The sequence below is a fragment of the Scyliorhinus canicula genome, chromosome 9, assembly GCF_902713615.1.
Source record: "Scyliorhinus canicula chromosome 9, sScyCan1.1, whole genome shotgun sequence".
In the NCBI taxonomy this organism is placed as follows: Eukaryota; Metazoa; Chordata; class Chondrichthyes; order Carcharhiniformes; family Scyliorhinidae; genus Scyliorhinus; species Scyliorhinus canicula.
Window position 1 is genome coordinate 174,861,384 of NC_052154.1, and position 23,106 is coordinate 174,884,489.

Sequence of the window (23,106 nt, forward strand, 5' to 3'; positions counted from 1 at the left end):
TCAGTAATAATCTATCTTTTTAAAAATTAAACTCTAATCATGCAGGAGCCATTACTGCTCATTAGGCAGTTGTCAATTGAATACTCTCCCTCCCTATATGCTCATGTAAAGCTTCCCACATAGTTAATTTTTACTTCTTGTCCTTTAAATGACTTCAACGCATGGGCTGTTGTCATCCATTTGGCTAGTAGTCTGGTTTTATAGATTAAACCATAGGTTTCTGAATGGAGTACAGAACCTCCGAGACCTGAGCTGTTTGAATTTATTAAAGATGAATTTGAGATGCTGGGTGCAAGAATATTCAGCAGGTAGTAGACCATGAAAAACCAACACTTCCTATAATGTCTCCTATTTATATCAGTCGGTTTCTGTCGCCTGTTCCACCATTGAGGACTTTTGGGTCTGACTGTAAAGGCAGAAGAAAGTTGCAGCAGCAAGATGCTCCCCATCATCGTGGCTCAGCACTGAAATCTGACCACCAACTCATCAAGAGCGTAGGAAGAATGATGGTCCTGCAAAACCCCCAGGTTAAACACAGTCACATCCTTCCATCATTTTGCCTGGTCCCTGGGCGATGGAGAATTGGTGTAGGGACAGGGCTGAGAGTCCATCGTCAAGAATCGGCACACAATCAGCAACACAAACGTGGAGGCAGTTGGACACCTGTGTTGGGACAGAGGTGACTGCGCAAGTCCCCTTCAGGATATCCTCGGCTCACCCCCAAATGGAGAGGGGGCTAGAAAAGCTGCCCTTAAAATAGGCTGTCCCACTACCACTTGGCTGGGGAACCACACCCTATGGGACCACCATCTGCAAGGCCAAAGAAAGGACATTTTGCAACTTGGAATGGTGGAACAGATCTCGGGAGTGACCTTGTGGAAAGAAGAACTGCAGTCGCATCATGTGAGCTATCAAGTCTCCAAATTGACATCGCTGTCCCCAGTGAGACCCGCCTACTTGGGGAGGGGCACCTGAAGGGACAAACAGGGAGATGCACCTTCCACTGGAAGCAAAAGCTGACAGTGTCCCTCATGTCCACAGAGTCAGTTTTGCCATTGGAATAGGATCTTAGATGTACTGCCAGAACTCCCAAATCATATGAATGAAAGACTCATGACACTTCACCTACAACTCAATTCTAATCGATATACCACCATCATCAGTGCTCATGTCCCAAGTCTTAATTCTGATGAAGATGCTGAGGAAAAATTCTATTCTGACCTTGATGAAGTCCTCACTGCCATCCCAAAAGAAGAAAAGATCATCTTTCTGGGGTCTTTAATGCCAGGGTTGGCTGTGACTCAGATGAGGTGTGAAGCTACTGGGAAACTGGATTGGGAAAAGCCAATGACAGCATAGCCTCATTATAACAAACGCCCCCAAGGACAAACACAAAACTACATGGAGGCATCCCAGATAAACCCATTGATATCTCTTGTATAATGACATAATTCAGGTCAAAGATTGAAGACTTGATCCATGAGGAGGACTGAGACCTGCTGGACAGATCATCAACTTATTTGATGGGTGATGAACATTCACCTTGCACCAAAACATCACAAGGCCCAAAAATTCAAGAGGAAGTACAATCTCTCAGCCTGACCGAAAAGAGGCATTGAAAACTCAGCTTAGATTAGATTTAGATTTATTGTCACGTGTACCAAGGTAGTGAAAAGTATCGTTCTTCGTACAGTCCAAACCGATCGTCCATGCATGAAAAACATAGGACGTACGATAAATACACAATGTAAATACACAGACATCAACATCGGGTGAAGCATGCAGAGTACAACGCGAACAACAGTAGAGAATATGCATAGGGAGATCAGTTCAGTCCATAAGAGGGTCGTTCAGGAGTCTGGTAACAGCGGGGAAGAAGCTGTTATTGAATAGTGCTTGTTCTCAGACTTTTGTATCTCCTGCTCGATGGAAAAAGTTGGAAGAGAGAATAACCCGGGTGAGAGAGGTCTTTGATTATGCTGCCCGCTTTCCCAAGGAAGCAGGAGGTGTAGACAGAGTCAATGGATGGGAGGTGGGTTTGTGTGATGGACTGGGCAAAGCTTCACACATCCAACTTGATTCCAATACAATGGGACCAAATAAAGTCAAGTGTACTCGTCGCCTGTGTCCAAACCATTGGGTTTGATTATTATCGTACAGTGGAAACAATGCTGAAATATGTGACTTCCTGGAACAAAAACGAGCAGTCTTCGTTGCCCAGCAGAACAACCCAAGGTTACAAGTCAAGCAGGCAACTTTCCAACATCTCAAAGCTGACTCCCAAAGTCAAATCTGGATGATGAAGGACATGTGGTGGGAGAGAAAGCCCAAGGAATCTAACCATACACTGGCCATAACACGCCAAACTTTTTTGAAGCCACCAGGACCATCTATAGACCAAATGGACAAGATCCCCTTCACTCAGAGGATGGCATCTCTTCTTAAGGATAAGAATACTATCCATCAATGCTGGAAAGGACATTGTCAACAATTCCTCAACTGTGAATCCACAGTGGCAGCTGATATTCACCAGTCTGCTTCCCAGTAAGTTGTGGGTGAATCCATTGGTGAACAAAACAACATAGCGGTTTGCCAGACAGGAAACAAAGAGTAGGAATTAATGGATCTTTTTACACATGGCAGGCAGTGACTAGTGGGGCACCGGAGGGATCGGTGCTAGGACCCCAGCTATTCACAATATATATTAATGACTTGCATGAGGGAACAAAACGTAAAATCTTCAAATTTGCAGATGGCACAAAGTTGGTAGGAGGGTGAGCTGTGCGGAGAATGCAGAGATCCTTCAGTGTGATTTGGACAAGGTGAGTGAGTGGGCAAATGAATGGCAGAAGCAGCATAATTAGGATAAATGCGAGGTTATCCACTTTGGTAGCAAAAGCGGGAAGGCAGACTATTATCTAAATGACATTAGGAGAGGGGAATGTGCAACGAGGACTGGACGTCCTTGTGCACCAATCGCTGATGGTAAGCATACAGGTACAGCAGGCGGTAAAGGAGGCAAATGATATGTTGGCTTTCATAGCGAGAGGATTCAAGTACAGGAGCAGAAATGTCTTGCTGCAATTATACAGGGCCTTGGTGAGCTGGAATATTCCGTGCAGTTTTGGTCTCCTTATCTCAGGAAGGATGTTCTTGCTGCATGGAGGGTGCAGCCAAAGTTTGCCAGACTGATTCCTGGGATGGTAGGACCGACCTGTAAGGAGAGATTGAGTCACTTAGGATTGTATTCGCTGGAATTCAGAAGAACGAGGGGGGATCTCGTAGAAACCTATACAATTTTAACAGGACTAGACAGGGTAGATGCAGGAAGGATGTTCCCGATGGTGGGCCTGTCCAGAACCATGGGTCACAGTCTGAGGATACGGGGTAGACCATTGAGGACAGAGATGAGGAGAGGTTTCTTGACCCAGAGAGTGGTGAGCCTGTGGAATTCGTTACCACAGGAAATAATTGAGGCCTTAACATTGTATGTTTTCAAGAAGCAGTTAGATATGGCACTTGAGGCAAAGGGGATCAGATTATTGAGTTGGATGATCAGCCATGATCATAATGAATGGCGCAGCAGGCTCGAAAGGCTGATTGGCCTCCTCCTGCTCCTCTTTTCTATGTTTCTATCAACTGCTCTCGTGTGTCAGTGTGAAATACCACCTAGAGGGAAAACTTTAACCTCTGTTGCCTCCATGCCAATTGATCCCCAGACATACATGATGTACAATTTGCAGACGACTGCAGTGTCGTTGCCGCTCTGAGCCAGAGTTGCAACCCACTCTGGATTTCTAGAATTCTCCAGTCAGGAAACTTCTACTGTACTTGAATGCGGCCAAAACAAAATTCATATATCAACCCAAACCTGGTCAGCCAAATATTCCACCTCCCATACACGTTGAAGGCGAGACTCTGGGATTTGTTGAGCACTTCCCATTTCTTGGCAGCTATCTCTCAGATTTAAGAAACCGATTCACTTTTTCTCTATAGCATTTCTACTATAACAAAAGGGAGGCGGTGGTGTAATGGTAATGTCACTGGACTAGTAATCCAGAGGCCCAGGCTAATGCTCTGGAGACATGGGTTCCAATCCCACCACGGCCGCTGGTGGAATTTAAATTCAAATGAATAAATCCGGAATTGAAAGCTCGTCTCGGTAACGGTGACCATGAAACTAGCATGAAATTAAAATCTCTTATTGTCACGAGTAGGCTTCAAATGAAGTTACTGTGAAAAGCCCCTAGTCGCCACATTCCGGCACCTGTACGGGAATCTACAGTATCTAGCATCGATTGTTGTTTAGTGAACCAGATGGGGGTTTTTAAAAAAAATGTTCTTGAGGAAAGGAAATCTGCCATCCTTACCTGATCTGGCCTACATGTGACTCCAGTCCCAGAGCAATGTGGCTGACTCTTAACTGCCCTCTGAAATGCCACTCATTTTAAGGGCAATTAGGGATGGGCAGCAAATGAACAACTCTGTGCTGAGGTATTGGATACCATGTAGTTGTGAAATTTGGAACGTTGACAGTGCTACATTGGTGATGTAAACAATGATTCCACATGTGAGTGGGAAGCTGATCTATCCGGCTAAACTATTCTGTACATGTAATCATCTATGATCCCATCTCTATTACGATAGGCATATTTCTCTAGACAAGGCTTCACAAATCAGTAAGTACATCTTGAATATCTACTTCCGAAAGAAGAGATACCTGTCTTGGCAGTTTTATGTAATCAATAATACAGCCCTTTTCTTTATGACACACATTACTTTCAGTTAATTGATTATTAGGGCAACTATTAAGTCTTGTGCGTTCAATGTATCAATGCTAAGTTGCTAATACACAGACTGAAATTCCACTGTGCTACTATTAATAAGCCGATTCACACATTTGCAGAAAATTCTTATTGTTATTCTAACTAAGACATTAACCTGTTTCTACTGGTTGTTAATCTCGTTAAACCAGCCAAATGAAAACGGATATAAATCCATTAACCATGCAACTCAAAAAATAATGCACAAAGGAATTTCAACCTGTACAGTCAAACTTTCAGCCATATCATGTCCTGTGCATCTTTGTATTTAGGCATTGTGACCTCTTCATGACTAGTCTATAACCAGGACATACACACTGCGATATAATAAACACAACACTGCGTTTGCCGGAATAGGGAACAAGAGGAGGAGGCTGGAAAATCTTATCAGGTCTGGCAGCATCCATCAGCAAAGAAGCAAGAGTTAATGATTCAAGTCCATAGTCTCTTTGTCAGAACTGAAAGAGGGGAGAATGTGTGAGAGCAAAAGAAACTGAAAGATAGCATAGCAACTTTAAGAATAAATGACAGATGACCTGGTGTGGGAGAGGTGTGTGAGGGGGGAGGGGGGTTTGCATTGAGGCAATACATGTATGGAATATTACAAAATAGGGGTTTAAGAAGGACAAGAAAGGTTTCAATCCAAAATTGCTGAACTCAATGTCGAGTCGCAAGGGCTGCAAAATACCCAACTGGAAGATGCGATGCTGCGGCTCCTCCAGCTTGCACCAGGTTTAACTGGAACATTGCAGCAGGCCAAGGAGAGCAAGGTGCTGAGTTAAAATGGCAAGTGAGAGGAGGTTTGGGGTCACGCTTGTGGACTGAGCGAAGGTGGGCCTCAAGATGGTCACCCAGTCTGCATTTAGTCTCCCCAATGTAGAGGAGTCTGCGTTGGGAGCAGGGAACACAATAAACCAAATTGAAGGAGGCGCAAGTGAAACGCTGCGTAACCTGAAAGGAGAGTTTGGGGTAAAGGACAGTGAGGAGATAAAGGGGCAGGTGTTACATCTTCGGCGCTTGCAAGGGGGAAGGGGATGGGGAGTTGGACATGATGGAGGAGTGGACCAGGGTGTCACGGAGAGCGCGGTCACTGGGAGATGCTGATTGGGAGGGTGATGGTGAGGGGACAATGCATTTAGTGGTGACATCACGCTAGCTGGGGAAGGGGCAGGGGGTGAGGATTACCATTTGAATGCAGAGTCTGGGGGTGACAAATGAGGACAAGGGGGACCCTATCCTGGTTCTGGGGGGGACAAGGGGGACCCTATCCTGGTTCTGGGGGGGACAAGGGGGGACCCTATCCTGGTTCTGGGGGGGACAAGGGGGACCCTATCCTGGTTCTGGGGGGGACAAGGGGGACCCTATCCTGGTTCTGGGGGGACAAGGGGGACCCTATCCTGGTTCTGGGGGGGACAAGGGGGACCCTATCCTGGTTCTGGGGGGGACAAGGGGGACCCTATCCTGGTTCTGGGGGGGACAAGGGGGACCCTATCCTGGTTCTGGGGGGGACAAGGGGGACCCTATCCTGGTTCTGCGGGGGACAGGGGGGACCCTATCCTGGTTCTGGGGGGACAAGGGGGACCCTATCCTGGTTCTGGGGGGGGCAAGGGGGACCCTATCCTGGTTCTGGGGGGGACAAGGGGGACCCAATCCTGGTTCTGGGGGGGACAAGGGGGACCCTATCCTGGTTCTGGGGGGGACAAGGGGGACCCTATCCTGGTTCTGGGGGGGACAAGGGGGACCCGGTCCTGGTTCTGGGGGGGACAAGGGGGACCCTATCCTGGTTCTGGGGGGACAAGGGGGACCCTATCCTGGTTTTGGGGGGGACAAGGGGGACCCTATCCTGGTTCTGGGGGGACAATGGGGACCCTATCCTGGTTCTGGGGGGGACAAGGGGGACCCTATCCTGGTTCTGGGGGGGACAAGGGGGACCCTATCCTGGCTCTGGGGGGGGGGGGGGGGGCAAGGGGGACCCTATCCTGGTTCTGGGGGGGACAAGGGGGACCCTATCCTGGTTCTGGGGGGGGGGGGCAAGGGGGACCCTATCCTGGTTCTGGGGGGGACAAGGGGGACCCTATCCTTGTTCTGGGGGGGACAAGGGGGACCCTATCCTGGTTCTGGGGGGGACAAGGGGGACCCTATCCTGGTTCTGGGGGGGACAAGGGGGACCCTATCCTGGTTCTGGGGGGTACAAGGGGGACCCTATCCTGGTTCTGGGGGGGACAAGGGGGACCCTATCCTGGTTCTGGAACGGAGGGGAAGGTGGACACCCTCTCTAACTCTCATCAGACCACCTGTCCTTTGTTCTTAAAGTTGCTACTTTTTGTCGCTGTTTCCTTTTCTCCAACATTCTCTCTCCTTTCAGTTCCGACAAAGGGTTAATGACACTAACTCTGCGTCTCTCCTGATAGACGCTGGCAGACCTGTTGGGTTTTTCCAGTATCTTCTGTTCTTGTTACATTCATACTCCAAATGTTTATTGAAGCATAATTCGCCAAAATAATAATAATAGCATTGACTACAATCTTTTATTTATAACACCTGTAAATAGAGTGATAGAGGTCCTGTGTCCAGGGTGCATTAATTGGAATTCAATTGATTTTGTCATCTCCATGTAGAGGTTGAAATTTTTGTCTTTCTCAGCTCCTCCTTCATTATGCTGCTTTGAGCTTGAGAAAAGGCCAGGATAATATGTTACTTTTCATTTGCAAAGGCATTGTGCTGATCTGATCTGCCCCATGTCAGGACAAGAGGAATATAGCTCAGATAGACCCTCACCAATACTCCAATATAGCTGGGAGACATACCAGAGGGTAAAAAATTATATACAAATATCAAATGTAGATGTCAACTTTTCCTGATTTGGTTTTGCATAACCAGCATGAAAATGATCAAGCATACTTTACTGCGGATAACCAATTGGTGCAGCTGAAGTTTATCGAATTGCCAAAGAGCCAACTGACACAAAGTAAGGGAGGGAAGGAAAAGCACTGGGCGAAGCGATGTCCGCCTGGGGGGCTCTGGTACTGTACATAATGTCATTTCCAGTTTCTTGTTGATCAACGTTTCACACCCTTGATGTGATGTAGAGTGACCTCATTCTGTTGGCCAGTGCCATGTCCAAGCTCTGTAGGGGGTCCAGTCCCTGCAATTTGCTGTTGCGCCCATAAATCAATTGCTTGAAAGAGTCTTGATTGAGAAGTGCACTCATGTTCTTCAGGAAATAGCTCTCAGTGTAAGAAAGCAGCTCAGTAGCATTGTGTATCTGAGGATAACAAAATGTACAGTTGATATTCCAATTCTCTTCCCGCACCATGCAGTCAATGTGCCGGGTGCTAAATCAATGCAATTTTCCATTTTTTTTTTGAGTGGCATTTAGAGAATGGTGTTTAGACATCCTTAAAATGAGCAGCCCAGATGTTACTTCAAATTCCTACGACAAGTGCACAAAGACTTCAATTTAGAATGGTTTGAAGGAAAGACAATTTAGATTTAATAACCTTACGTGGTGCTGGGTGTATGGAATGAACTTTCAAAGGGGTAATTGAAAGAAAGTATTTATACACATCTTTCCTGCCACTCTGACATGCTGAAGTGTTTTATGGCCTGTTATAATGTAGACAAATGTTGCGTCTCATTTGTCAGAGCAAGATCTCACATATAATGACCAGATTGCTTTTTTTTTTTAGTTTTGTTAGTTGAGGGATAAACAATGGGCAAGCCATGTGGAGAATTGTCTTGCTGCTTTTCAAATACCTATGTACAAATATCTACTGTACAGTAAACGAAACTGCTGGCGCTGACTAGAATGTTACCCTTTCATCAGTTTACAGGTTAAGTTGACACAAGGTCAGCACTCTGCTTTAACAGTTGCAAGGATCCAGGTCTTCTCCATTGCTCATGACTGTTCAGGTCCCAAATAAAAGGTTTGATTTGGTTCCCAGTCTGGTAGAACACGAATAGTAACATTACACGGAACGAGCGGCATCACCGAAATATACCAGAAAGATAGTTGGTTTGGAAAGTGTTTGATCTTACAAAGTTTCACTCCCTTGGCAGCTGTCAAAATGAAGAGCTGAAAAACATACTTTAAAAAAAAAATAACCCATCAAAGGTAAATGTATTGCTTGGATGAGAATACCATTGGTTTTTGGACATTGTGGTGTGCATTACTGATCTAGATGTGATGGAGGAGGTCTGAGCAGTAAGTTCACAGATGACACGAAAGTTTGGCGATGCGGTAAATGGCCAGGAAGGAGGAAAGCCGTAGATTACAGGACGATACAGATGGGCGGGTCAGATGGACTGAACAGTGGCAAATGGAATTTAACCCGAGTGTGAGGTAATGCATTTGGAAGGACTAACAAGGCATAGGAGTACAAAATAAATGGTTGGACGCGAGGAAGTACAGAGGACCAGAGGGACCTTGGGGTGCATGTCCACGATTCCTTAAGGCAGCAGGATAGGTAGATAAGGTGGTTATGAGGGCATATGGGATACTTGCCTTTATTAGCTGAGGCATAGAAATATAAGAGCAGGGAGGTTCTGATGGAGCTGTATAAACCACTGGTTACATAGAACATAGAACAGTACAGCACAGAACAGGCCCTTCGGCCCTCGATGTTGTGCCGAGCAATGATCACCCTACTTAAACCCACGTAACCCGTATACCCGTAACCCAACAATCTACGGGCAATTTAGCATGGCCAATCCACCTAACCCGCACATCTTTGGACTGTGGGAGGAAACCGGAGCACCCGGAGGAAACCCACATGTGGTTAGGCCACATCTAGAGTACTGTGTGCAGTTCTGGTCGTCACACTATAGGAGGGATGTGATTGCACTGGAGAGGGTGCAGAGGAGATTCACCAGGATGTTGCCTGGGAGCGTTTCAGCTATGAAGAGAGGCTCGTTAGGCTGCGGTTGTTTTCCTTCGAGCAGAGAAGGCTGGGGGTGGGGGAAGGGGGGGAGCTGATTGAGGTGTACAAAGTATGACGGACACAGGTAGAGTAAATAGGAAGGAATGTTCCCCTTAGTAGAGGGGTCAATAACAAGGGGGCATAGAGTTAAGGTAAGGACTGGAAATTTAAGAGGGGACTTGAGGAAAATTCTTTTCACTCAGATGGTGGTAGGAATCTGGAACTCACTGCCTGAAAGGGTGGGAGAGGTGGGAACCCTCACAACATTTAAGAAGCCTTTAGATGTAGCATCTGAAATGCCATAGTATAGAAGGCTGTGGGATCAAGTACTGGAAAATTGGATTAGAATAGATAGGAGCTTGGTGGCTGGCCTCTTTGTTTTGCTGTAAAACTCTACGATTTTATTGGGAACAAAGTCGCCCTGTGCGTGATTGCTCTTTGATGTTTTATGATCTTGATGAAGTTAGTTGAGGGTAACACTATTTGTCAGTGGGATTACCTTTGCGTAACAATAAATGATGACTGCATTTTCCTGGTTCATTATTTGGGTGCAGATGATCTCACAATGTCTTTGTAATGATTCAAGTTCAAACAAACTTGCAGCAGATAACAGCTAAAGAAACAAAAGAGAAAAAGACACCAAATAAAACACGACTACATTGTTTTCAGGTTAATTTTCTTATGTGAGGCAATACAATCAGAATTCTTTGAATCAGAAATGAAGAACCCCTTCCTGTATCAGTAATTGGTTGGTGCCTGATGTATGCATGTTGATGCGATTTGTGGCAGCTTCAACAAATCTTGTTGCCCCTCTACCCAAGTGAAAACTTTGTTGAATTTTATTGTGTGCTGTTTGGCTCTCCCCATGTGTTTCCATAGAGGTTTATAGAGGGCCTGTGTCTACTCACAACTCTAGGAAAGCACTTGAAATTCACTCGACACCACCTCAAAAGATCAGCTAATATTGTGAATTCTCATAGGAAAAGTGTTCAAGGAGCTGGATATTTCCTTTTATTTTAGTAGCTAATTATGTTCAGTCTGCTATTATATGAGTAGTACCCTCTGTGCCCTATGCCCAACCATCGATAACCTTCCCTCCATCATAAGGTCTGAAGTTGGGATGTTCGCTGATGTGCATGTTCAGCATCATTCGCAACTCCTCAGACACTAAAGCAGTCCATCTCCAAATGCAACAAGACCTGAACAATATCCAGGCTTGGGCTGACAAGTGTCCAGCAGTGTCTATCGCCAACAGAGAATCCAACTTCCTCCCCTTGACATTCAATGGCGTTACCATCACTGAATCTCAATACCTGGGGGTTACCATTGATCAGAATCCGCTGTTACCAGACTCTTAAATGACCCTCTTATGGACTGACCTGATTGATACTCCTGTGTGCTTCACCCGATGCCGGTGCCTATTTATTTATATTGTGTACCTTGTGTTGCCCTCTTATGTATTTCCTTCTATTTAATTTCATTTTCATGTACTAAATGATCTGTTTGAGCTGCTCGTGGAAAAATACTTTTCACTGTACCTCAGTACACGTGACAATAAACAAATAAACAATAAACAAATCAGAAACTGAACTGGACCAGCCATATAAATACTGTGGGACAAGAGTAGGTCAGAGGCTAGGAATCCTGCAGTGAGTAACTCACTGCTACCATTATGCATTGGTGGTGGAGGGACTGGACATTGAGGGTGGTGAATGGGGTGGTGAATGGGCCTGCTTTGTCTTGTCCTGGATGGTGTCCAGCTACACAAGTGCTTTTGGAGCTGCACTCATCCAGGCAAATGGAGAGTATTCAATCACAGTCCTGAATTGTGCTTTGTAGATTGTGAGTAACTCACTTCCTGACTCCCCAAAGTCTGTCCCCAATCACCCGTCACGTTAGAGTTTGATTTTGGGATGTGCTGATTTAACCGGAAGTCTCAAATGGTTCCATGATTGAAAAAGGTTGCTTAGGTGCAGTATTGGAGCGTGGCCAATGCTCCTGGAATTGTTCTCTGGTATTTTCCAATAGTTTTAGGGGACAATAAAGGGGACACATGGGGAGAGATTTCTGAAATGTGCACAAGGAAATGGAAATAACTATCAGCAACAATTTGAGTTTGTTTCATTGCACCTTTCTCCGTTTTCCAGCACATTTCTAACCTTAACTTTCGTGTTACTGTGTCCATGCTGATTTAACTGGGCACAAACATACACTGTGTTGATAGATCAGCGAAGGTTATAAACCGTTCTCTATTCATTTCATCATTTACATTTTTAAACTTAATCCAAGACCTTGTAGATAAGGAGGTAAATTTTCAGAGGATTTCTGCCCAAGTTACAGCTGGACAGGGAAAGGCTTGACAGCAACGCAGCTTTCGTGCCTAACTTAGGAACTTCACCCCCACGGAGACATTACACACTGATATACAATCTCAACTAGATCACATACTTTCTGTTTTAAAGCAAGATCAATAAACTGACTCCCAAAGGAACAGGTATATTATTCCATCTTAGGAACATAGGAAATAGGAGAGATGGGCCATTCAGCCCATTAAGCCTGCTCCAGTATTCGAACAGGCTCTGCCTTATCATTGTTAGCACGGTAGCATTGTGGATAGCACAATTGCTTCACAGCTCCAGGGTCCCAGGTTCGATTCCGGCTTGGGTCACTGTCTGTGCGGAGTCTGCACATCCTCCCCGTGTGTGCGTGGGTTTCCTCCGGGTGCTCCGGTTTCCTCCCACAGTCCAAAGATGTGCAAGTTAGGTGGATTGGACATGATAAATTGCCCTTAGTGTCCAAAATTGCCCTTAGTGTTGGGTGGGGTTACTGGGTTATGGGGATAGGGTGGAGGTGTTAACCTTGGGTAGGGTGCTCGTTCCAGGAGCCGGTGCAGACTTGATGGGCCGAATGGCCTCCTTCTGCACTGTAAATTCTATGATCTACCTCAGTGCCCCTTTCCCACACCAACTCTAACATCTCCAGCTCCTGGCTTTTGCTGGGGTACGGATCCATAGATGCTGACAGCTATGTCATTATCATCACCAGTGTTAACTTGGACCAGAAGTCCTGACAGACCATTTGATTATGGGGGGCATCAAACTAAGTCTGAATCTTCCCCATGTCCCTTGACGTCATTAGTATTTAGAAATCTATCGATTTCTACCTTGAGCATGCACAATGCTCGAGGTTCCACAGCTCTCTGGGGTAAAGAATTCAAAAGATTCACCACCCTGTGAGTGAGTAAATGCCTCCTCATCTCAGTCCTAAATGGCCTGCCCCTTATTCTGAGACTGTATCCTCTGGTTCTAAACTCAGCCAGAGGCAACATCCTTTCCATATCTGCCCAGTTACACACTGGAAGAATTTTGTTAAATTTTAGAGACATCACCTCATCTTCTTCAAAACTCTAGAGAATATAGGCCCGGTTTCCTCCATCTCTCTTCAGAAGACAATCCCGCCATCCCAGGGGTTAGTCTGGTGAACCCTTGTTGCACTCCCTCCGGGGCAAGTACGCCCTTCCTCAGATAAGGAGACCTAGCTCTTTCTAGCTGTAACACCTGCAGCTACTGGTTTTTGGATCAAGGAGTCCTGACAGACCATTTGACTATGGGGGGCATCACAACCAAGCCTGAACCTGTCTTGGAACAATCGATTGGGACTTGTTCTGTGCTAAATACTTTATATGCAGGTTTTCCCAGTAACATTGAGAGTAAATGCGCTTACCTCTAGTACGTCAGCAATGGGGATATTTATCGATTCAGTATCACCGTAATACAAGTATTGCATCATCATCTAGAGGGATATTAGGGTAGCTCGGGTCAGAACAGCATCAAACAGGAATAACACTCTTATTTTCCACATTGTTCTATAAAGAAATATCCTTAAAATTAATGAGACTGAGGTTTTATCAACACTTGATGCAAAATGCAGCCTATTGCAGATAATCCATGGGTGGGATTTTCCAGTCCCCAGCCGCGTGTTTTTCAGCGGCACGCTGTTCACTGGCAGCGGGTTCTCTCTTCCCGCTACTGGTCCCTGGATGATCCCTGGAATGGCGGGTCTAACATATGATGAACGGCTAAGGATCCTGGGATTGTATTCATTGGAGTTTAGAAGGTTAAGGGGAGATCTAATAGAAACTTACAAGATAATACATGGCTTAGAAAGGGTGGACGCAAAGAAACTGTTTCCGTTAGGCGAGGAGACGAGGACCCGTGGGCACAGCCTTAGAATTAGAGGGGGTAATTTCAGAACAGAAATGCGGAGACATTTCTTCAGCCAGAGAGTGGTGGGCCTGTGGAATTCATTGCCGCGGAGTGCAGTGGAGGCCGGGACGCTAAATGGCTTCAAGGCAGAGATAGATAAATTCTTGATGTCGCAAGGAATTAAGGGCTACGGGGAGAATGCTGGTAGGTGGAGTTGAAATGCCCATCAGCCATGATTGAATGGTGGAGTAGACTCGATGGGCCGAATGGCCTTACTTCCACTCCTATGTCTTATGGTCTTATGGTCAATGGGATTTGCCATTGACGCCACCCCACACCGCCGGAAACCCTCGGGTAGGGTGCGCTGCCAGCGGGAAAGGGAATCTCGACGGACGCAGAACCCCGGACCATGTTAACAAAGGAACTTTACAATAGCCGGAAACTGTGTGTGCAATTGGCTGGAAGGCAGAGTTTTGAGAATAATTGTTGCTCACTAGTGAATATCAATAGACAATACTCGACAGCAAGTCACACATAGGTCTCACTAAAGTATTGAATGCAGGCGGCATAAAATCCTGTTGATAAACAAAGTGTTCTTGGTTTTGATACAGTGGATTGTATTAGAGAAGGCGGTGGGGTAGTCGCATTGTAATCCAGAGACACACTGGGGACCTGGGTTCGAATCCCACCTGGGCAGATGGCAAAATTTGAATTAAATAAAAATCTGGAATTAAAATGACCATGAAACCATTGTTGTAAAAAAACCCATCTGGTTCACTAATGTCCTTTAGGAAAGGAAATCTGCAGTCCTTACCCGGTCTGGCCTACACGTGACTCCAGACCCATAGCAATGTGTTTGACTATTAAATGCCCTCTGAAATGGCCTAGCAAGCCACTCACTTTAAGGGTGATTAGGGATGGGCAATAAATGCTGGCCCAGTCCAGCGACGCCCCCAAAAATGATACTGGATCATGGAATGACGGAAAATTGATTCACTCTGCCTCTGCCCTGTGAAATATTGTTAGCAAGTGAGGGAGGCAGAAACTTGGCCGTTACTGTTGCTGTGTGCCCTCTGGTGGCCAGTTACAGACTGCAGAAGCTGAGGAATGAGAAAAAGGAAGAAGGAAAAAGTGAAGGCAGCGAAAGACAAGAATTAAACCGAGTGCAAGAACATGGCGAAATAAAGAGTAAAGTTTCAGAGCGCCAAAGTTGACTGTTAACACTCAACAGCTTTTGAGAGTATTATTTATTCAGTTAGCATTTCGAACTCGGGAGCATTTCTGGTGATTGAGGAATTTGATTTCTCTCCGTCATTTATTGCTACAATAGAAATCTGAATTGAACTCCGCATCGAAGGGCAAACGGGAAGCTTCCGAGATGAGCAATGAATTCCAGTGAGGTCCATGGCGGTTTACCATCGCTGGCATGGACATCTTCATCTCACATTACCACAAAACCTCTATTATTCCGCGGTACAGAAACATGGGTAGAGTGGGGGAGAATCATCAGAAACACTCCCTCTGGGAATGCTCTAAAATTCAGAAACCGTTGTGTACCTGGAAGATGTGATATTTAATCTCACTGATCTCGATATACTTGCACGGCTGGTTCTCTGGAGATGTCTTATTAGTCAGCAGCATCTTAAATCTGAAAGGGGAGGATCGAGAGGGGATGAGTTTCTGGTTAAACACTTCCATACAAATGAATAAATTCTATTTATCACTCTCCCTTTGCTTCTTTCAGTCTCATCATATCACAGATCAATTCATCATCTGAGTCTGTACTCGAGAAGGGTTTCTGCTTCAGTTGTGGCAGCGTTATGGGTGGCACAGTGGGTAGCACTGTTACTTCACAGCGCCAGGGTCCCAGGTTCGATTCCCACTTGGGTCACTGTCTGTGTGGAGTCTGCATGTTCTCCCTGTGTCTGCGTGGGTTTCCTCCGGGCGTTCCGGTTTCCTCCCGCAAGTCCCAAAAGATGTCCTATTAGGTGAATTGGACATTCTGAATTCTCCCTCGGTGTACCCGAACAGGCGCTGGAATGGGGCGACTAGGGACTTTCACAGTAACTTCATTGCAGTGTTAACGTAAGCCTACTTGTGACAATAAAGATTATTTTATTTTATCCGTATTCCATGATAATGAAAACTTGTAAATGGGAATAATCTAAAGATGGGTCTTGAAGATATCCAGTGTCGGGACTGTGACGTTGTCTGCTCGTTCCATTTAGAGGTTGTCCTTGGGAGGAAAGCTTGTAGATACATTGCCTGGGGAACAAATGGTCATTTGTGTGAATGGCTACCTCGTGTTTTATTGTTGTCGGGTTGGTGGGTGGGAAGCACCAGGTACTTGTTTCTGTCAATTCCCCCCCCACCCCCGTCAATACGGCATTGAGCGATGAACCTTTTATGGGCTAACAGCAAGTTTACGGAGTTTAATGGAGTTTTGAACACATCGCAGTTTGTGAAAAACAAATAAGTTGAACAAGAAACCGTTAAAAATTAGGTTAATTTAAATGTGTCCATGATTTAAAGAAATTAAATGAAAATCGCTTATTGTCACAAGTAGGCTTCAAATGAAGTTACTGTGAAAAGCCCCTGGTCGCCACATTCCGGCACTTGTTCGGGGAGGCTGGTACGGGAATTGAACTGTGCTGCTGGCCTGCCTTGGTCTGCTTTCAAAGCCAGCTCTTTAGCCCTGTGCTAAACCAGCCCCAAAAAACATCATAATGGTGAGGCTACACATTGCCAGATGACCCGTCGGATGTGAGTACAAAAACCATTTTGTTTCAAGTGTGTAATTGACGGCACATTTGACACTGGGCTTTGGGTCTCTTACTGGTGAGGTTTGGGTAGAAGTTGTGCATCGTCAAGCAGCTCATCAGCAAAGTGGACGTGTATTTCTGGTTTCTGGCCCAGAATAGGTTCATCCGCAAAGGTTGATCTTTCGAGGAATTAATTGAGAGGGACAGGGTTGATCAAGCAGATCACTGACTTCAAGACTGCTTGAAGCTGGAGACCAACACTCCTAAGAACTGCTGGTTAAGTTGGATGTAAACTTGACTCTATCGAAAGTAGCAAGCTCCCTGTCAGTTGTATTCAAGACGGTTCAACTTAAGCAGACATTTAATTATCTATTTGCATACGGCAAGCACATGAGCCCTGGATGCCTTTATTTCCGTTTTTGTCGACATGGTGGATGGTCATGCACTCACCGCACGTCATATTGAACCCGTCGGTGCCATTTTTACATTGACAAATGTCAAGATTTCTATTTTTCATGAATAATAAGTTTAGGTTTCAAACGGGTGCATGTTAAATGGCACAACCTTAAATGATAGGACTATCTTATACCCAATGTTACTTGCAATTGTGAATTGTCTAGACGACACAGTCTAGAAATGAAATATCAGTCCGAATGTTCGAGGTTTCATGGTGGAGGATGTGCCAAACAAGAGAGTTCAAGTGTAATCATTAATGCCAGCTAACTATCGAGTCAAACTGCATTGCAGAGTGAGGCACCAAATGGAAACCAGATTCCCTCAGGGAGGGGAGAGGAGGGATAATGTCCAAGGCAGAGAGTCTTCATGAGCAAGTGTTTTCTCAAGTTGCTGATGGTAACTGTGGTAGGAGTGAGGTAGAGACAGTAAGGTAAGGTAAAGTCGCCATAGCCCCAGATGACCATAGACTGCTTTCCTCTTTGAGGGGGAGAGCTGACTGATGGTGATTTAACCTGAGGATCACCACACCTCAGGCGAGGCCGAGAATAACGTTGGCCGGTACGGGGATTGAACCCACGCTGCTGGCCTTGCTCTGAATCATGACCCAGAGACAGTAGTTGCTGCTCTATATCAGCAGAGGCAAAAATGGACATCAATTAAAAACAATTATTTGTGGTGGTTTCTCAGTACCTGTTTGAGGCAGTGATTAGGAGAACTCTATGTGCGTAAAAAGGCTGTCCTTCCACTAGGAATGTCAAGTCCGACATTTCCTTATTGTTCAGAAAGTGAGGATCTGAAAAAACAAAACATAATTTATGTTCAAATGCACAGTTAGTGAAAATGAAAAGAACTTTCTACATATTCTGCTGGTGGTCATGGGGATGAGGGTTCAGGAGAAGAGAACGAAAGGAGAAGGGTCTGAATGCTGAATATGATGTTCTGCCACTTGATAAGGATGTGTTTTTTGGGGGAACATTCCTTTGGGGAGTAAGGGGGAAGAGCATTTCCTCAGATGCTAGTTTATTTCCACTGAATTCAACTCTGCATGAGCAGGTTTTGCTCTTCAGTATTGCTTAAAATAAAGATGTGTCAAAGCTTTTTGTCTTGCACTCATCAGGACATTGCGCAAGAAATTTAATGTAAGGGGAAAACAACAATTTATACTGCATGAGAAGCAAATGCTAATTGATTGGCAAGTGGACTCTGACTAGCAGAGGCATTGCCATGGGGAATGCATCAGTGGACGGTGACTGATAGTTAACTGCCAAGCATTGTTTGAAATTAAAATCTGGCAGCTTGACCCTGATTGGTTGGACACTAGACTCTGATTGGTAGAGATGTTGCTATGGAGAATTCACCAGTTGATGGTGACTGACAGTTAACTGCCAAGGATTGTATGAAATTTACAGCAGGCAGCTTGACCCTGATTGGTCAAGGCATTCTCCTGAGGAATGAGCCAGTGAATGTCTGTTACTTATTTTATTTACCTTAATGTACATATGTATGTACATATTTTGAATGTGCCTTGACCAATTAGAGTCCACTTGCCAAACAATCAGCACTCTCGTCTCATAAATATAAATTGTTCTTTTTCCCTCATACTGGTATTCTTGTGAAGTCTTCTGATGAGTACAAAATTAAGAGCTTTGACATGGAGAATATTCCCAAGTTCTGTAACACCAAATTACTCTAGGTTTTGCTCTATGGGAATAATCTGATTAACGAGGTAATTCAATTTCCCCGTGGGTTGCATCAATTAATAAGTTCCACTGCTTCAGGTCTGAAGTGAAACTGAAATTCCTATGATAAAGCACTGCAGTGATATCACTTAAATAAACAATGCTAGCTCTCAGTTGCTGAAGCTATTGCATAACTGAGTCATCCAGCCAGAGGACATTTTTATTCTTTCCTGGGACGTGGGCTTCGCTAGCTAGGCCAGCATTTATTGCCCATTCCTAATTTCCCTTGAGAAGGTGGTGGTGAACTGCCTTCTTGAACCACTGCAATTCATGTGGGGTAGGTAAACCCACTGTGCTGTTAGGGAGAGAGTTCCAAGATTTTGGCCCAGCGACTGTGAAGGAATGGCAATAAATTTCTAAGTCAGAATGATGAGTGGCTTAGAGGGGAACTTGCAGGTGGCATTGCTCCCATACATCCCTTGTTCTTTTAGCTGGAACAGGTCATGGGTTTGGAAGATGCCCGTTGAAGGAGCCTTGGTAAGTTCCTGTTGTGCATCTTGTAGATCGTACACACTGCTGCCAATGTGCGTGGAGGAAGTGTATATTTGTGGATGGGGTGCCAATCAAGCGCGCCTAACTTGTGCCGCCTAGGTGGTGGACAGGCTTTGGGGAGTCAGGAGTTGAGTTACTCACTGCAAAAGTCCCAGTCACTGACCTACTCTTGGAGCCATGGTATTTATATGGCTGGTCAGAACATAAAAAATAGGAGCAGGTGTGATCATATGGGCTGCTGAGCCAGTCTATATGATCATCGGCCTTCACACCACTTTCTCACTTACTCCCCATATCCCTTCAATTCATAAGAACATAAGAACTAGGAGCAGGAGTAGGCCATCTGGCCCCTCGAGCCTGCTCTGCCATTCAATGAGATCATGGCTGATCTTTTGTGGACTCAGCTCCACTTTCTGGCCCCAACACCATAACCCTTAATTGCTTTATTCTTCAAAAAACTATCTACCATTATCTTAAAAACATTCAATGAAGGAGCCTGAACTGCTTCACTGGGCAAGGAATTCCATAGATTCACAACCCTTTGGGTGAAGAAGTTCCTCCTAAACTCAGTCCTAAATCTACTTCCCCTTATTTTGAGGCTATACCCCCTAGTTCTGCTTTCACCCGCCAGTGGGAACAACCTGCCTGCATCTATCCTATCTATTCCCTTTGTAATTTTATATGTTTCTATAAGATCCCCCCTCATCCTTCTAAATTCCAAGGAGTACAGTCCCAGTCTACTCAACCTCTGCTCGTAATCCAACCCCTTCAGCTCTGGGATTAACCTAGTGAATCTCCTCTGCACACCCTCCAGCGCCAGTACGTCCTTTCTCAGGTAAGGAGACCAAAACTGAACACAATACTCCAGGTGTGGCCTCACTAACACCTTATGCAATTGCAGCATAACTTCCCTAGTCTTTAACTCCATCCCTCTAGCAATGAAGGACAAAACTCCATTTGCCTTCTTAATCACCTGTTGGTAAACCCACTTTGCACCTAATTCCCGGGAAACCAAAGATCTGTCTATCTCAGGCTTATTCAACCATGAACCCTTTTGAGAGAAAAAATGATCTCCATCTCAGTCTTAAATGGGAGACTCCTTTTTATTAAACTGTGCCCCGTGGTTCCGCCCTCTCCCACAAGGGGAAACATCCTCTCAGCATCCATTCTGTCAAATCCCCTCAGGATCTTAAATGTTTTAATAAGATTACCTCTCATTCTTCTGAACTCCAATGAGTATAGGCCCAACCTTTCCTTATGAGACAACCCTTTCATCCCAGCAATCAGTCGAGTGAACCTTCTCGGAACTGCTTCTGACACAATTCTGTCCTTCCTTAACGAAGGAGACCAGAACTGTACACAGTACTCCTGATGTGGCCTCGCCATCACCCTGTAAACTGTAGTAAAACTTCCCTACTTATACATTCCATAAACAACAACATTCCATTTGCCTTCCTAATCGCTTGCTTCTATGTGAGTTACGTACCAGGACACCTAGATCAGTGTCTCCCGCAGAGTTCTGCAATCTCTCAACATTTAAATAATATACCGCTTTTCTATCAGGCCAGTTAGCTTCATATCTGTCACAGGGAAAATACGAGAATCTATTATTAAGGAGGTCATAGCAGGGCAACTTGGAAAATCACAATCCAATCGAGCAGAGTCAACATGGTTTAGTGAAAGGGAAATCATATCTAACTAATTTGTTGGAGCTCTTTGAGGAATTAACAAATAGCATGGATAAAGGGGAACCTGTAGATGTAGTATCCTTGAATTTCCGAAAGGCATTTGATAAGGTGCCACATTAAAGGCTACAATGTAAGAGCTTTGTAGTGGGTAACAGATAGGGCTGGATTCTCTGCAGCCCCGCGCCAAGATCGCATTCGCCGCGGGGGTGGAGAATCCATTTTCACGTCGCAATCGGGCCCGGCGCCGGTCCGAAGATTCTGCAGGACCCGAGAATTGGCGTGACCGTGGAGTACTCTGCGAAGCTGGGGGCCCATTGCCAGAGACTAGCCCAGTGATCCTCTGATCCCGATCGGTCGAGTTCCCGACGGCGTGGTTCTAACCACCTGTCGCCGGTCAGGATGCTCGCGTGGCAGCTGCGGACTTAGTCCACGAATGCCCTGATGGGGGCGGGGAGATCGGACACCAGGAGGGCCTTATAGGTGGCCGGGGTACAGATCGCCACGGTCAAGTCTTTGGGCGCGTGGCCGATCGGGTGGCTCTAATTTCTGTGTCTGCCTCTGCGGTCTGAGTTCGCCACGGCGCTCGGCGTGGCCACTGGAGGCTGCCTCCGTGCGCATGCGCAAACTCAAAACCGGAAGTGTGGGGGGCCGTATCCGCAGCTAAGGCTGTATGAATTACTCTGGGTCCCTGGTGGGTCTCTGGGTCCCTGGGACCCGCCGGCGTGGGGATATAGTCCCATTTTGTGAGAATCCAGCCCATAATCACAGATAGAGAATCGGTTAGTTGGATGATCAGCCAAAGGCAAAGATAGAGAGATTTCTGAACAGTAAAGGAATTCAGGGTTATGGTGAGCGGGTGGGTAAGTGGAGCTGAGTCCACAAAAGATCAGCAATGATCTTATTGAATGGCGGAGCAGGCTCGAGGGGCCAGATGGCCTACTCCTGCTCCTAGTTCTTATATAGATCAGTATAACTGCGTCAACTGTGGCTCAAGAGTAGCATCCCTGGTTTGAAGTCAAAATACTGAGAGTTCCGTCAATTTCTGGTCAATTGTAAACTGTAGGATGTTGCTAGTCAGGGATTCAGTGTTTATAAGGCCATTGAATGTCAAGGGGAGATGGTTAGATTCTCCCTTGTTGGAGATGGTCAGTGCCTGGCACGAATGTAATTTGCTACTTTTCAGCCAAAGCCTGGATATTATCCAAGTGTTGCTGCATTTGGACATTGACGACTTCAGTATCTGAGGAGTCGTGAATTGTGCTAAACATTGTGAAATCACCACTTCTGGCCTTATGATGGTGGAAAGGCCATTTATGTAAGGTGGACCTTAGACACAAGCCTGAGGAACTCCCACAGTCATGTTCCCAGACTGAGCTGATTGACCTCCAACAACAACCATCTTCCTTTGTGCTAGGTATGGACTCCAACCAGTGGAGAGTTTTCTCCCTAGCTCCAGTTTTGCTCTGGCTCCTTGATGCCATACTCAGTCAAATGCTGCTTTGAAGCAAAGTTTTAATGAGGTCAGGAGCTGAGTGGCCTGGAGGAACCCAAACTGAGAGTCTGAGCTGGTTACTGCGAAGCAAGTGTTGCTTTATAGCGCTGTCGCTGACCCCCTTCCATCACTTTGCTGATGCCTCAGAGTAGTCGGGTTGGATTTGTTCTACCGGACATACTGGGTATTTTTCTGCAATTCCGGGTGGACGCTAGTGTTGTAGCTGTATTGGAGCAGCTTGGCTAAGTGAGCGGCTAATTCTAGAGCACAAGTTTACTGATGGGGTGTTGTCAGGATCCATAGCCTTTGTTGCTGTGGATTCAAACACCACTCTGCTGACCTTTTCAGAGTGGTACTTAGGCACAACAGTCCACCACAGCAGTCTGTACTGTTGGGGAAGTGAAATTTAGGTATGTGTCCGACTCACAATGATTATCTGGTGACTGCTGTTGGGAAGTGTATATGTACGCGCATCAACTCTGACACCTGCCATGATTGTAAAGCCAGCCGACAATCTTAAGAGTTGATTT

At 45.7% G+C, this 23,106-nt stretch overlaps 1 protein-coding gene across 3 annotated transcripts in view; it reads right to left on the minus strand.

Annotated features, from left to right (window-relative positions):
• Positions 1 to 6,965: 6,965 nt before the first annotated feature.
• The window catches only part of abtb2b (ankyrin repeat and BTB (POZ) domain containing 2b), a 256,347-nt gene continuing 240,206 nt past the window's right edge, over positions 6,966 to 23,106 (minus strand). For all 3 annotated transcript variants that reach the window (XM_038808241.1, XM_038808239.1, XM_038808242.1), the window contains 5 exons: positions 17,856 to 17,958; positions 15,505 to 15,595; positions 13,466 to 13,534; positions 10,242 to 10,355; positions 6,966 to 8,088 (listed from right to left, as the gene is read on the minus strand). In XM_038808241.1, the coding sequence (XP_038664169.1) occupies positions 7,891 to 8,088; positions 10,242 to 10,355; positions 13,466 to 13,534; positions 15,505 to 15,595; positions 17,856 to 17,958 (575 nt within the window). In that variant the 3' untranslated portion in view covers positions 6,966 to 7,890. The remainder of the gene's footprint in view (positions 8,089 to 10,241; positions 10,356 to 13,465; positions 13,535 to 15,504; positions 15,596 to 17,855; positions 17,959 to 23,106) is intronic.